This window comes from Babylonia areolata, chromosome 20 (assembly GCF_041734735.1).
Source record: "Babylonia areolata isolate BAREFJ2019XMU chromosome 20, ASM4173473v1, whole genome shotgun sequence".
Taxonomy (NCBI): domain Eukaryota; kingdom Metazoa; phylum Mollusca; class Gastropoda; order Neogastropoda; family Buccinidae; genus Babylonia; species Babylonia areolata.
In genome coordinates, this window is record NC_134895.1 from 6646567 (window position 1) to 6662557 (window position 15991).

The 15991-nt window shown below is 43.6% G+C and overlaps 2 protein-coding genes across 3 annotated transcripts in view; one reads left to right on the forward strand and one right to left on the reverse strand.

The window, feature by feature from the left end:
- Positions 1–6655, forward strand: part of LOC143294972 (mitochondrial enolase superfamily member 1-like) — a 38988-nt gene extending 32333 nt beyond the window's left edge. The window contains exons 13-16 of the mRNA XM_076606499.1: positions 209–380; positions 1917–2016; positions 3734–3815; positions 5321–6655. Of these exons, the coding sequence (XP_076462614.1) occupies positions 209–380; positions 1917–2016; positions 3734–3815; positions 5321–5431 (465 nt within the window). The 3' untranslated portion in view covers positions 5432–6655. The remainder of the gene's footprint in view (positions 1–208; positions 381–1916; positions 2017–3733; positions 3816–5320) is intronic.
- A 4233-nt stretch (positions 6656–10888) lies between these two features.
- Positions 10889–15991, reverse strand: part of LOC143294974 (WASH complex subunit 5-like) — a 48960-nt gene continuing 43857 nt past the window's right edge. Inside the window, exons 26-29 of one of the 2 annotated variants that reach the window (XR_013056981.1) lie at positions 15699–15855; positions 14346–14433; positions 11483–12611; positions 10889–11380 (exon numbers count right to left, since the gene is read on the reverse strand). Coding sequence is in view for 1 of the 2 variants with exons in the window: in XM_076606501.1 (XP_076462616.1) it covers positions 12549–12611; positions 14346–14433; positions 15699–15855 (308 nt within the window). In the remaining variant the exon portion in view is untranslated. Of the gene's footprint in view, positions 12612–14345; positions 14434–15698; positions 15856–15991 lie in introns of both variants that reach the window. The other variant, XM_076606501.1, reaches the window with a different exon arrangement.

The following is a 15991-nucleotide window of genomic DNA, read 5'->3' on the forward strand; positions in this document are numbered from 1 at the left end:
ACACCATTACTGCAGCTCCTCCTTCTCTTGCTTCTTCTTCTTCTTCTTCTTGTTATTATCATGATTGTGATGACTGTTATCATTATTATTGTAGTTGCTATTATTATTATTGTTGTTGTTGTCTTTGTCTTTGTAATTATCATTATCATTGTTATTATCGTCATCATTGTCATTGTTGTTATCGTCGTCATGTTGATGTGGTGACCAGGCACTGAAGCCACTGGGGATGGGCGTGGCCACAGGGGAGCAGTGCCAGAACCGTGTGCTGTTCAAACAGTTCCTGCAGTCTGGAGCCATGCAGTTCTGTCAGATCGACGCCTGTCGTCTGGGGGGTGTCAGTGAATGTGTGGCCGTCATCCTCATGGCTAACAAGTTTGGAGGTGGGGTGCGTGGGTGGGTGGGTGGGTGGGTGTGTGGGTGTGTTGGTGTGGGTGTGGGTGTGGGTGTGTGTGTTGGTGTGGGTGTGTGTGTGTGTGTCTGTGTGTGTGTGAGAGAGAGAGAGAGAGAGAGAGAGAGAGAGAGAGATACATGTTTGGAGAGATGTATGTATATGTATATACGTGTGTGTGTGTGTGTGTGTGTGTGTGTGTGTGTGTGTGTGTGTGTGTGTGTGTGGTCTCCATTATGAAAAAAACAGACATCTGGGCCTGGATTTAATATTTAATCTCTCTCTCTGTCTGTCTCTGTCTGTCTCTCTGTAATAAGCATTGTGTTGTGTGTCCGCAGTGCACATTATGATGTATGAAATGGCATAGCATTGTGTTGTGTGTCCGCAGTGCACATTATGATGCGTGTAATGGCATAGCATTGTGTTGTGTGTGTCCGCAGTGCACATGATGTGTGTAATGGCATAGCATTGTGTTGTGTGTCCGCAGTGCACATTATGATGTATGTAATGGCATAGCATTGTGTTGTGTGTCCGCAGTGCACATGAAGATGTATGTAATGACATAGCATTGTGTTGTGTGTCCGCAGTGCACATAATGATGTATGTAATGACATAGCATTGTTGTGTGTCCGCAGTGCACATGATGTATGTAATGACATAGCATTGTGTTGTGTGTCCGCAGTGCACATTATGATGTATGAAATGGCATAGCATTGTGTTGTGTGTCCGCAGTGCACATAATGATGAATGTAATGACATAGCATTGTTTTGTGTCCGCAGTGCACATTATGATGTATGCAATGGCATAGCATTGTGTTGTGTGTCCGCAGTGAACATGACGATGTATGTAATGACATAGCATTGTTGTGTGTCTGCAGTGCACATTATGATGTGTGTAATGACATAGCATTGTTGTGTGTCCGCAGTGCACATTATGATGTATGTAATGACATAGCATTGTGTTGTGTGTCAGCAGTGCACACTGATGATGTATGTAATGACATAGCATTGTGTTGTGTGTCGGCAGTGCACATGATGATGTATGTAATGACATAGCATTGTGTTGTGTGTCGGCAGTGCACATGATGATGTATGTAATGACATAGCATTGTGTTGTGTGTCCGCAGTGCACACTGATGATGTATGTAATGACATAGCATTGTGTTGTGTGTCCGCAGTGCACATGATGTATGTAATGACATAGCATTGTGTTGTGTGTCCGCAGTGCACACTGATGACGTATGTAATGGCATAGCATTGTGTTTTGTGTGTCTGCAGTGCACATGATGATGTATGCAATGACATAGCATTGTGTTGTGTTTGTCCGCAGTGCACATGATTATGTGTGTAATGACATAGCACTGTGTTGTGTGTCCGCAGTGCACATGATGATGTATGTAATGACATAGCACTGTGTTGTGTCCGCAGTGCACATGATGATGTATGTAATGACATAGCATTGTGTTGTGTGTCCGCAGTGCACATGATGATGTATGTAATGACATAGCACTGTGTTGTGTGTCCGCAGTGCCGGTGTGCCCTCACGGTGGAGGTGTAGGTCTGTGTGAGTTGATCCAGCATCTGTCTCTGTTTGACTACATCGCTGTGTCTGCTTCCCTGGACAACAGGTCAGTGTGTGTGTAGGGGGGCGGGGGGGGGCGGGTGTGCATGTGTCTGTGTGTGTATGTGTGTGTGTGTTTCTCTGTGGTGTGTGAGTGTTGTGTGTGTGCGTGCGTGTGTGTCTGTGTGTTTCTCTGTGGTGTGTGTGTGTGTGTGTGTGTGTGTGTGTGTGTGTGTGTGTGTGTGTGTGTGTGTGCTGCGCCTGCGTGCGTGTGTTCATGGTGAATGGTGAGTGTTTGTGTGTTCCAATGTGCAGACACTGATATAAGATAATCTGCGGATTGTACATTGAAAAAAAAAAACCTGGCTTCCTCTAACTATTCAGTTTAAAGAATCTACTTTCATTTTTAGTTTATTAATGTGGAACTGGGAATATGTTTTTTGTTTTTTTTTTAATTTTCATGATGATGAGAGCAGGATGTGCAGCAATCAAACTAAATCAAACTAAATGTATCTTCTTGACGGGTGCAATAGCCGAGTGGTTAAAGCGCTGGACTTTCAATCTGAGGGTCCCGGGTTCGAATCTCGGTGCACCTGGTGGGTAAAGGGTGGAGATTTTTCCGATCTCCCAGGTCAACATATGTGCAGACCTGCTAGTGCCTGAACCCCCTTCGTGTGTATGCGCGTGCAGAAGATCAAATACGCACGTTAAAGATCCTGTAATCCATGTCAGCGTTCGGTGGGTTATGGAAACAAGAATATACCCAGCATGCACACCCCCGAAAACGGAGTATGGCTGCCTACATGGCGGGGTAAATAAAAACGGTCATACACGTAAAATGTTACATGTCTGTCTGAGTGTGTATGCGTGTGCGTCTGAAATGTGATTGAATGACACAGGAAACGAATGATGAGCGCCCAGTGGCAGCCGTCAGTCGGCTCTACCCAGGTTGGCAGCCTGTGGTGCAAATGTCCCCGTGTATGTAAAGCGCTTAGAGCTTGGTCTCTGACCGAGGATAGGCGCTATATAAGTATCCACATCAATCAATCAATTCTTCCTTTTTTCCATCACACAGACCAACATCAACATGCTGATGACTCTGTCGTGGTTGATGGATGCTGGGTATGTTCTTCTTTCCATAACCCACTGAACACTGACACAGATTACAGGATCTGTAACGCGCGTATGTTATCTTGTATATGCGTATATGCACGAAGGGGGTTCAGGCACCAGCAGGTCTGCACATAGTATGGTGACCTGGGATACTGGAAAAAAAACACACCTGGACTCTTACTTAACCCACCAGGTTAGTCGTACCTGGGGATCGAACTTGGGAAACTCAGGCCTCTAACCATTCGGCTACCATGCTGTTGTTTCCTTTATACCTATTCGTGTCATGGTTTTACACAGACAGGATGTGTGTTGCGCTCTGTTGTGTGCTTTTTTTGTTTTGCTTTGTTTTGGGGTTGTTGTTTTTTTTAGTGAGGAGAGGGTGGGGGCGGAAGGTGGGGTTGTTCGGGGGGTGGGAGGGGGACTGTACTGGTAAAAACAGAAGGCCTTTTTCTGACATTTATTTCGTTCATTCTTCATTCATTTTAATGTTTCTTACTAGTTTTCTGTTAAAATAAAACAACAACAAAAAACAAAAAAAGCTTTGCTACAATGTATTAGAATGTCCAGTTGTGTTTAATAAAAATTGTAAAATGTTCAATTTGGCAAAACGAACTTTCATGAAAGGACAACAACAACAACAACGACAACAACAATGAAAACTGTGTTGTCAGAATGACGGAGTACCTGGACCATCTTCACGAGCACTTTAAAAACCCCTGCATCATGAACAGAGGATGCTACATGCCGCCACAGGTTGGGTATAGTGTGTATGATGCTACATACCGCCACAGGTTGGGTATAGTGTGTATGATGCTACATACCGCCACAGATAGTGTGTATGATGCTACATACCGCCACAGGTTGGGTATAGTGTGTATGATGCTACATGCCGCCACAGGTTGGGTATAGTGTGTATGATGCTACATACCGCCACAGGTTGGGTATAGTGTGTATGATGCTACATACCGCCACAGGTTGGGTATAGTGTGTATGATGCTACATACCGCCACAGGTTGGGAATAGTGTGTATGATGCTACATACCGCCACAGGTAGGGTATAGTGTGTATGATGCTACATACCGCCACAGGTTGGGTATAGTGTGTATGATGCTACATACCGCCACAGGTTGGGTATAGTGTGTATGATGCTACATACCGCCACAGGTTGGGTATAGTGTGTATGATGCTACATACCGCCACAGATAGTGTGTATGATGCTACATACCGCCACAGATAGTGTGTATGATGCTACATACTGCCACAGGTTCGGAATAGTGTGTATGATGCTACATACCGCCACAGGTTGTGTATAGTGTGTATGATGCTACATACCGCCACAGGTTGGGTAATTGGGTATGATGCTACATGCCGCCACAGGTTGGGTATAGTGTGTATGATGCTACATACCGCCACAGGTAGGGTATAGTGTGTATGATGCTACATACCGCCACAGGTTGGGTATAGTGTGTATGATGCTACATACCGCCACAGGTAGGGTATAGTGTGTATGATGCTACATACCGCCACAGGTTGGGTATAGTGTGTATGATGCTACATACCGCCACAGATTGGGTATAGTGTGTGTGTGTGTGTGTGCGGTACTAGTTTTAGCTGAAGGACCGCTGGAGAGTCCCGCAACCATCTCGTATCTTGCGCATGCGCATCCAACTTTTATTCGAAATCGCGAGCCGCAATTCCAAAGGCGATCGACAAAGGCAAAAGCAGCGTTCTTCTGTTGATAGCCTCCATTGCTACAACCTGACTCTGTACAATGACGTACCATCGTATGCACAATGGAGAAACAAAAAATGAAGCAAAAAGTCGAGAAGAGAAGCCTTTTTCTCACGTTCTACCTCTATCACCTTTGTTGCTCGCAACTTTGCAGAGCCAATCAACTTCGCGAGCTCAGATCATGTGACGTGCCTCTATAAGCCTGAGTCATGTGAGCACACACTCTCGAGCTGTCTGTTGTACAATTTCCATGGACGTCAGAGTCGTGCTGTTAACGGACGTCAGAGTCGTGCTGTTAACGGACGTCAGAGTCGTGCTGTTAACGTTCTGTTCCCTCAGTTAATGACAGTGTTCCTGTCACCCACACCACACCCCTTGCCACGCAGGTTGTCTTGGCAACAAGGAGGAGAACGGTGCTTTGTGATTCCTGTATGACTGACAGTGAATTGTTGGCAGTGGGGTACAGTGTGGACATGAAGAGAATGTGTGCTTTCTGATTCCTGTATGACTGACTGAGTTGTTGGCAGGCCCCGGGGTACAGTGTGGACATGAAGGAGGCCTCTCTGGATGACCACGAGTGGCCCAGGGGCAAGGTGTGGCAGGACCTCATTGCTCAGGGCGTCTACACTGTGGACTAGTCAGCGTTACCGCCCATTTGTCGTCAGTGATCAACACACAGGGTCCGTACTGACACACACTACACAGCACAGCACAGTACTTGCTTGTTGTCAGTGGTCAACGCTACTTTGTTGTCAGCGTCACTGCCAATTTGTCATCAGTGGTCAACACGTTCTGTACTGACGACACACCCTACACATCACTATCTTGTCATATTCTGTAGTGATGACACACTCTACACATCACTATCTTGTCATCAGTGGTCAACACATTCTGAGTGACGACACACCCTACACATCACTATCTTGTCATCAATGGTCAACACGTTCTGTACTGACGACACGTTCTGTAGTGACGACACACCCTACACATCACTATCTTGTTATCAGTAGTCAACACGTTCTGTAGTGATGACACACCCTACATATCACTATCTTGTCATCAGTGGTCAACATGTTCCATACTGACGACACACTTTACACATCACTATCTTGTCAGTGGTCAACACGTGTTCTGCACTGATGACACACCCTACACATCACTATCTTGTCAGTGGTCAACACGTTCTGCACTGACGACACACCCTACACATCTTGTCATCAGTGGTCAACACGTTCTGTAGTGATGACACACCCTACACATCACTATCTTGTCGTCAGTGGTCAACACGTTCTGTAGTGATGACACAACCTACACATCACTATCTTGTCGTCAGTGGTCAACTCATTCTGTAGTGACGACACACCCTACACATCACTATCTTGTTGTCAGTGGTCAAAACGTGTTCTGTACTGACGACACACCCTACACATCATTATCTTGTCAGTAGTCAACACGTTCTGTACTGACGACACACCCTACACATCACTATCTTGTCAGTGGCCAACACGTGTTCTGTAGTGGCGACACACCCTACACATCACTATCTTGTCATCAGTAGTCAACACGTTCTGTACTGACGACACACCCTACACATCACAGCAGGTACAGTCAAGGACTCTGTTCATGATGCACTCCAAGTCAGGGAAAAGACTGTTATTTTCTGTTTGAAAGAAACTGTTACATTACCTCCACAATTCTACAATAATAAAACTGTTACAAGTTTGCCGTATTTCCAAATCTTCACTTACTGAATTAGTCTCCCACACAATACAGGCATAATACATTAAAATTCATAATCCATGATGGTGACCATTGTCGATGATTTGTTAACCCGTTTAAAAAAAAAAAAAGAAAAAAAGAAAAGGTATATCTATGCAAGTTTGCAATGATCCTAGTTTTATATACGTAAAATGAAGCTCAAAGATCAGTATGTATTTGGGTTGCACTTGTGTTGGGTTGTCTGTCAATCTTTCATTTTGTCTTTCTTTCCCCCATTTCTGTGTGCGTAGTGAAATGATATGTATAACTGGATAGGTGGATACACATATACGTGTGTGTGTGTGTTTGTAGTGAAATGATAAGTATAACTGGATGGATAGGTAGGTAGATACACATAAACATGTGTATATATATGTGTGTGTGTGTAGTGATCAGTATATATAACTGGATAGATAGGCAGGTAGATAAACATGTGAGTATACATGTATGTGTGTAGTGAAATATGAAACTTATTTTTCATCATGGTATGAAGCTTTGAAACGACAAATGATTTAATTTTATTAATTTCCATGATTGCTGTAATTTAAAACACTTGATATTATAAAGTGTACTCAGGATCATGATCCTTAATATTGCATATTTCATGGAGAATGAATAAAAGGAGAATGAATATGAGTGAGTTTGATTTTTATACTTGTGGTGTATGGTTTGTGCGGCAGGTGACTGATTTATCCACACACATACACATCTCATCATTGTTATCGGTTTATTATCAGATTAACACTGAATTGCATGAGCCCCTCCACAGATGTGCACATTTCTGTCTTTCTTTCCAAATGGAAAACTATATTACATATATATAAAAAAAAAATTTTTTAATTTTTTTAAAATTATATTCTCATGTTTACAAATAAACAGGTCTAAATGAGCATTGAACATGAATAAACAAGTACAAAAACGTTTGCTTGTAAGCAAGGGTACACATCTTCGTGTCAAGAATCTTTAGCACTTGACACCAGCCAGCACACAAGTAAATAACAGGTACAGAACAAATGTCCATGTTCTGGGATAATTCATTATTCATCTCGGGCATTCTAATAACACGTACACGCAGGACGCACTGCATTCTGCTTGGCTGGGTCCATTGTGACATTCAATTTCTAGAACGAATATATAAAAAGAAAATCATGCATCAGAGCTTCATTCTGAGCAAGGATTGTCTGCCATGAAGAGTTGTTTCCCTTAAACCTTCCGGAAGTGCCCTCCCTTTCCAAATTCCTTTCTCTTCATTGCTGTGTCCATGAAAAACTGAGTATGTCCACTTCTTGGCCCAGAAACCTCGGTGATTATGCTTTGAAGGCATGCCTGCCTTTCTATGTGTGTGGCAATGCAGATTTGAGAAGAGCATGCAGGATCAGAGTGACCAATACAAAGTAGTAAAAGATCCCTTGGGACCCCCTGAAGCTGAGGTGAAAGTTTCCCTGGGATGGACCCCCCAAGAGATATGGTGAAAGTTTCCCTGGGATGGACCTCCCTTAAGCTATGGTAACCAATTCCCTGTAAGCCCCTAGAGCTATGGTGAAATATCCCTAGGATCCCCTAGAGCTATGGTAAACAATTCTCTAGAGATCCCCCCTAGAGTAGTGATGAAAGATTCCCTGGGATCCCCCCTAGAGTAATGGTGAAAGATTCCCTGGGATCCCACTAGAGTAATGATGAAAGATTCCCTGGGATCCCCCCTAGAGTAATGATGAAAGATTCCCTGGGATCCCCCTCAAGTAATGATCAAAGATTCCCTGGGATCCCCCCTAGAGTAATGGTGAAAGATTCCCTAGGATCCCCCCCTAGAGTAATGATGAAAGATTCCCTGGGATCCCCCTAGAGTAATGGTGAAAGATTCCCTCGGATCCCTCCCCTACAGTAATGATGAAAGATTCCCTGGGATCCCCCCCCTAGAGTAATGATGAAAGATTCCCTGGGATCCCCCCCCCTAGAGTAATGATGAAAGATTCCCTAGGATCCACCCCCCTAGAGTAATGGTGAAAGATTCCCTGGGATCCCCCCCCCCTAGAGTAATGATGAAAGATTCCCTGGGATCCACCCCCTAGAGTAATGATGAAAGATTCCCTAGGATCCCCCCCCCTAGAGTAATGATGAAAGATTCCCTGGGATCCCCCTAGAGTAATGGTGAAAGATTCCCTCGGATCCCCCCCCCCCCCCCCCTAGAGTAATGATGAAAGATTCCCTGGGATCTCCCCTAGAGTAATGGTGAAAGATTCCCTGGGATCCCCCTAGAGTAATGGTGAAAGATTCCCTGGGATCCCCCCCCCCCCCCCCCTAGAGTAATGGTAACATATTTCCTGGCATCCTCCTACAGCTACGGTGAAGAAAACTGAGTAAAGCACTTTTCCTAAGGACACAGCATGCCAAAACGGGGCCCACGGCGGCACAAGGCAGCCCTTTTAGTTTTGGCGCGAAGCGGAGGGGAGAGGGATGAACAGCGAGCGAGCGCGAAACGTTGGAAAGGTGATAGCCTGGACAGACAGGCAGGCAGTATATGGGGCAGCGCTCTGGCGCACCACTAACTTCGCGCTATTCTTTGCGGAGCGCATGTTACACGGGCAGTGTGTACAGCTGTGAACAGCTTCGCTGCTGCTGATAAACTGTCAGAAACAGGGTTATGTGCTTTTTAAAAATAATACTCTATGTCAGAATGCAACAAGAAGGGCGCTATGGGTGTGAATGGATGTGTGATTTTCTGACAAATTTAACGATACCAAACATGAGCAGGTTTAATTTCCTACAGGCAGTGTACAAGCGGTCCAAAACTTAGCGAGCACACGAACATTCTGTTCGAACTGAGGAACACACACGGAACGTAGTTCAATTTCAACTCCGTGTTGTGTGTGTACATCGTTTTACTTGGAGATAAAACTTGTATCATGATATACATGCATGTCTCCACGATACAACTGGAAGGAAAATATAGCCGATACATTACCTAGAGGTGGCAGACCGCCCCGGAATTAGTGTCAGTATTTAACGATCAGCTCCACTGAGAACTGCTGCCAGCCACTTAAGTTTCACACTTCTCTCAACATCACGGGAAGAGAGACGGACAGACAGACATATATGCAGGGACAGACATACTGAGAAACAGAGGAACGTGTACGGAGAGAGAAAGGGGAGAGGCACAGAGAGAGAGGGAGAGAGACAGACGCAGAGAGAGAGAGAGAGAGAGAGACGCACACAGAGAGGGGGGGAGAGATTTTCGCCGACTAGATGTTTTGCGTGTCAGTATGTGTGCCTTTGCTTGCGACATGCATTTGGTCAGTCTAAAAGATACACCTTGACGATACCATGCTTTTAGTAAACGATCACAATGTAACGTACTGACATGCATTTGTAAGTTCTAAATAATAAAATCCATTCCTACCTGAACTTATAAATCCGTATGAACTCCTTGTTTGTAGTTGGTAATCCACTCAGTTGAAGTGTGACACTGACTAAACTCAAACATTTTTTTTCTTTTCTTGTTTTTTCCTTACAATGTGTGTGTGCGGGAGGGAGGGATTCAGGGTGGAGAAAAGAACAGGGCTGAAAATTTCTTTATTCTTTACTTTTTGATTTGTGCCGTGATTCTCCTGCTTGGGGTACGACTTGCTGAAGCATGGGGGAGACAATAGTCATGTGCTCTTGCATGATGACACGTAGTTTGTCATCTTGTGACTGCATCCCTAATACTTTCTTTTGAGTGAATTGACGACTGCGTGTGTTGCCTCCCCCCCTTGTTCATTTTTTTGTAGCACTTGATACAAATGCATGTGGGATGTTTGCCCTCTTCATCATTCGAAACATCTAGACCGAAAAAACTAAACAGTTCAGAAGAATACTTGGCACAAAGTCTTGCATTCAACCCCTTATCTTTATCTCTTCTGAGAACCCGCTCACCACACACACGACACATATTATCCAAACATCTCAAGTGTTCACTGAAGGTGTGTTGCCCAGTCAGCAATGCTGCCACTACCGCACCAGATTCCATTTTTGTCGGCACTCACACACACACACTTAGGTCAAATAACTGGATGTAACACAAACACTCGGACAGTGTCTGGTAAATCACACAACACACTTAAAGTTCACATTCACTGGAATCATGTACACAAAAATGACAGCAAACAAAAACCGGTGTGCACGAATATGATTAAATGAAAATCACTTAAACAATACACCTTTCTCTGCTGGAAACATAGGCACAAAGAGCGCGGCGCGCGCTCCCCTCCCCCCCCCCCCTCCCATCCCAGAGGAATCTAGGTCAGCAGCCGTGCTCCTGACCGCTCACTGAACTCTGAAACTAAATAGCTCTGCTGGAAGTTAAGCGGCACAGCCGTGGGCCGTGAACCCTGATCACTGGTGAAACACTGGATCAGAAGTCCAATGTGTTCCCAACTCTGCCACAGAGCTCCAAGCACACACAGCAATGTCTGTTAATAACTCACTCACGTTACGGTCAACACATTCATCCCTAATACAGCAGTACAAAGTCAATGCAAGCAATCACAACTTACATAAAAGAATCAGAATGGACACCAATTTCAGAATGACAACCCTGCAGAACAACAGACTGCAGATACATGAACATACATACCTAAACAATTTACACTCCTCAACATAACGCATCAACCATATTCTTTTCTAATCCATGTTATCAAATCAAGATATGTGTAACGTCTCCCTTAATGACCACTCATAAGGAATGTTACACTGCCTCAATGACCTAAACATTCACATTCATAGGAAACATCACATCGCCTCAATGACCTTGACATTCACATTCATAAGGAACATCACACTGCCTCAATGACCTTAACATTCACATTCATAAGGAACATCACACTGCCTCAATGACCTTAACATTCACATTCATAGGAAACATCACATAAGGAACATCACACTGCCTCAATGACCTTAACATTCACATTCATAAGGAACATCACACTGCCTCAATGACCTTAACATTCACATTCACAGGAAACATCACACTGCCTTAATGACCCATCCAGAACGGATCACTCCTAAACGGCACCATGAGGTCAAAAGAAAAAAATGTTCTCTTCTTATTTCAGAATGACTTGTACAAAAAAACTACTGCATGACTGGAGAACAAATCTTTTAGTTTAAACACAGCATTAGCAGTGGCTTTTTTTTTTTTTTTTTTTTTATCATGGAACAAACTCTGACACTTTCTTGCTCCTATTCATGAAACTTCAGCACCTTTTTTTCCTTCTGAACAATGACCACAGAACAATACTGCAGTAGCAGGAATGCTTATCAAACTCTGTGAACTGTAGGGATGGACGTTCAATGAACAGAATTCCATGTTCATTTTGGCACTATTCTGGACTAAAAAAAACAAACACATGCACACCTGTGCACACACACACACACACACACACTACATCTACAAACACACACACACACATACACATGCAGAGGTAAATTCACAAGAGCAAGAGCCTATATAGCACAATCCTCTTTTTATCCATTTTCAAAACCATTAATAATAAAACTACCACAAGATCACACAAAGTAAAAATGGATCAGCTCAAAAACTGTTCCCACACAACTCAGCACTCCAACACATATTGCATTCACCAAAACCCACATTCACATCATTTCATACATCACACATTACACTCACACACATGCACTGCAACCCATGTTCACTCACACTACACATTCACATCAATTCACACAACACACATTACATCCACTCACATGCACTGCGACTGACCTGCACTGTAACTCGCGTTCACTCACACTACACATTCACATCACTTCACACACACACTACCTCCCACAGAACGAGGAATGTGTTCCTGAAAAAGGCACGGCAGCCAGGACAGCAGGATTTCACTGTTCCCACAGGTCACCACACGGCAGGCATCATCACAGTGCAAACTGTGTGCGATCCCCATCACAGTGCAAACTGTGTGCGATCCCCATCACTGTGCAAACTGTGTGCGATCTCCATCACTGTGCAAACTGTGTGCGATACTCATCCAGCACGTACGTTGGCAAAAAGGACTCCAGGGTCTGGGAAAGAAAAAAGAAATGATGTAAATTTGTGTGTGTGTGTGATGATTCAATGGATCATTTCTTTTTTTCTTTTTTTTTATATATATAGATGAACTACATCAGTGACAACACACAGTACAGAAAGTTGCTGTTTTACCACACACAACACACTGAGCAGTAATAGTACAGAAAGTGGCTGTTTTACCACACACAACACACAGAGTAGTAATAGTACAGAACGTTGCTGTTTTACCACACACAACACACAGAGTAGTAATAGTACAGAAAGTGGCTGTTTTACCACACACAACACACTGAGCAGTAACAGTACAGAAAGTGGCTGTTTTACCACACACAACACACTGAGCAGTAACAGTACAGAAAGTGGCTGTTTTACCACACACAACACACTGAGCAGTAATAGTACAGAACGTTGCTGTTTTACCACACAACACACTGAGCAGTAACAGTACAGAAAGTTGCTGTTTTACTACACACAACACACTGAGCAGTAATAGTACAGAACGTTGCTGTTTTACCACACACAACACACTGAGTAGTAATAGTACAGAAAGTGGCCGTTTTACCACACACAACACACTGAGCAGTAATAGTACAGAAAGTGGCTGTTTTACCACACACAACACACTGAGCAGTAATAGTACAGAACGTTGCTGTTTCACCACACACAACACACCGAGTAGTAATAGTACAGAAAGTGGCTGTTTTACCACACACAACACACTGAGCAGTAATAGTACAGAAAGTTGCTGTTTTACCACACACAACACACAGAGCAGTAATAGTACAGAACGTTGCTGTTTTACCACACACAACACACTGAGCAGTAATAGTACAGAAAGTTGCTGTTTTACCACACACAACACACAGAGCAGTAATAGTACAGAAAGTGGCTGTTTTACCACACACAACACACAGAGTAGTAATAGTACAGAAAGTGGCTGTTTTACCACACACAACACACTGAGCAGTAACAGTACAGAAAGTGGCTGTTTTACCACACACAACACACTGAGCAGTAATAGTACAGAACGTTGCTGTTTTACCACACACAACACACTGAGCAGTAACAGTACAGAAAGTTGCTGTTTTACCACACACAACACACTGAGCAGTAATAGTACAGAACGTTGCTGTTTTACCACACACAACACACTGAGTAGTAATAGTACAGAAAGTGGCTGTTTTACCACACACAACACACTGAGCAGTAATAGTACAGAAAGTGGCTGTTTTACCACACACAACACACTGAGTAGTAATAGTACAGAAAGTTGCTGTTTTACCACACACAACACACTGAGCAGTAATAGTACAGAACGTTGCTGTTTTACCACACACAACACACTGAGCAGTAATAGTACAGAAAGTTGCTGTTTTACCACACACAACACACTGAGCAGTAATAGTACAGAACGTTGCTGTTTTACCACACACAACACACTGAGTAGTAATAGTACAGAACGTTGCTGTTTTACCACACACAACACACGCAGTAATAGCACAGAAAGTTGCTGTTTAACCACAGACAGACTTTGCATATAAGCAAACATACACTCACACAGGCACACACACAAGCAGTATGCAAAATGCCTGTCCACACACACACACACACTCACACAGACACACACACAGACACACACACACAATCACATATGTGCACATACACACACACATACAATCACATATGTGCGCGCGCACACACACACACACACACACACACACACACACCTTTCTGGGCAGACCACTGTAGAAGATGAAGTCCTCCAGAAACATGAGGACATTCAGCACGTCCTGTGTTCCCTCTGGTGTCTTGGCACTGTGTGAGACACCAAACAAAACATCAATGTGTACGTATGTGGGGGAGAGGAGGAGGGGGGGAGGTTGTTGAAGCAAGGGGAAGAAATGGCTATCACTACACTGAGAAGATAACCTTTGAATAAAGTTTTAAAAGGTTTATTTATTTATACAGCGCCTATTCATCTAAACGTTACCCGCACAAGTCCTCAAAACAAAAAAAGTATGAGAGAGAGAGAGAGAGTGAGCAAATGAGTGTGAGCATGCATGTTGTGTTGAAGGGCGCAAAAGGCATATAAATATTCAAGTGGCGAAACATTGGAATTTCAGTCTGAGGGTCCCAGGTTCGAATCTCAATAACAGTGCCTGGTGGGTAAATGGAAAAAGCAACAACACACACACACACACACACACACACACACACACACACACACACAATCAACAACCAAGCACAACATATCTCGCTGAGAGAAATTTGTACACAATTCTTGGTGAGGTAAATTTGTACAGAACATTTCTCAGTGAGAGAAATTTGTACACAACATTTCTTAGTGAGTGAAATTTGTACACGACATTTCTTGGTGACAGAAATTTGTACACAACATTTCTTCGTGAGTGAAATTTGTACACAACATTTCTCAGTGAGTGAAATTTGTACACAACATTTCTTGGTGAGTGAAATTTGTACAGAACATTTCTTGGTGAGTGAAATTTGTACACAACATTTCTTGGTGAGAGAAATTTGTACACAACATTTCTTGGTGAGTGAAATTTGTACACAACATTTCTTGGTGAGTGAAATTTGTACACAACATTTCTTGGTGAGTGAAATTTGTACACAACATTTCTTGGTGAGAGAAATTTGTACACAACATTTCTTGGTGAGAGAAATTTGTACACATTTCTTGGTGAGTGAAATTTGTACACAACATTTCTTGGTGAGTGAAATGTGTACACAACATTTCTCAGTGAGATAAATGTGTACACAACATTTCTTGGTGAGTGAAATTTGTACACAACATTTCTTGGTGAGTGAAATTCAGGCAGCTCTCCCAAGGAAGAATGCATCGCCACTGTGCAACACCAACTAATTTTTTTTCTTTTGTTTTTTTTCTTTTTTCAATTTTGGTTTGCCATCAACATGGATTGCACTACACAACTTTGCCATGGGCAACCTTTTAGTTGCCATGGGCTCTTTCATGTGCAAAAAGCGCTTGCTGCACATGCAGCCTCGGTTTATGGTGCCATCAGAAAGACTAGCACCCAGACCAGCCGGCAAGGCCTCACCTTCCCATGGTGTCGACGACGGAGCGGACGTACTGGGTGAGGAAGTGGAGGAAGTGTTTGGTGTTCTCGTTGTGGAACTGCTTCAGCAGGGTGAAGATCCCCACCACCAGAGGAGGGGCGTCCAGGGGGTCCGCCACCTTTTTGCACGTCAGTGTGTCTGTAACATACAGTGTTCTCTGTACGCTGTGTGTCAGTGTGTCTGTAACATACAGTGTATGTGCTGTTCTCTCTGTATGCTGTGTGTCTGTAACATGTGTATACTGTGTGTCAGTGCGTCTGCAACACATTGTGTA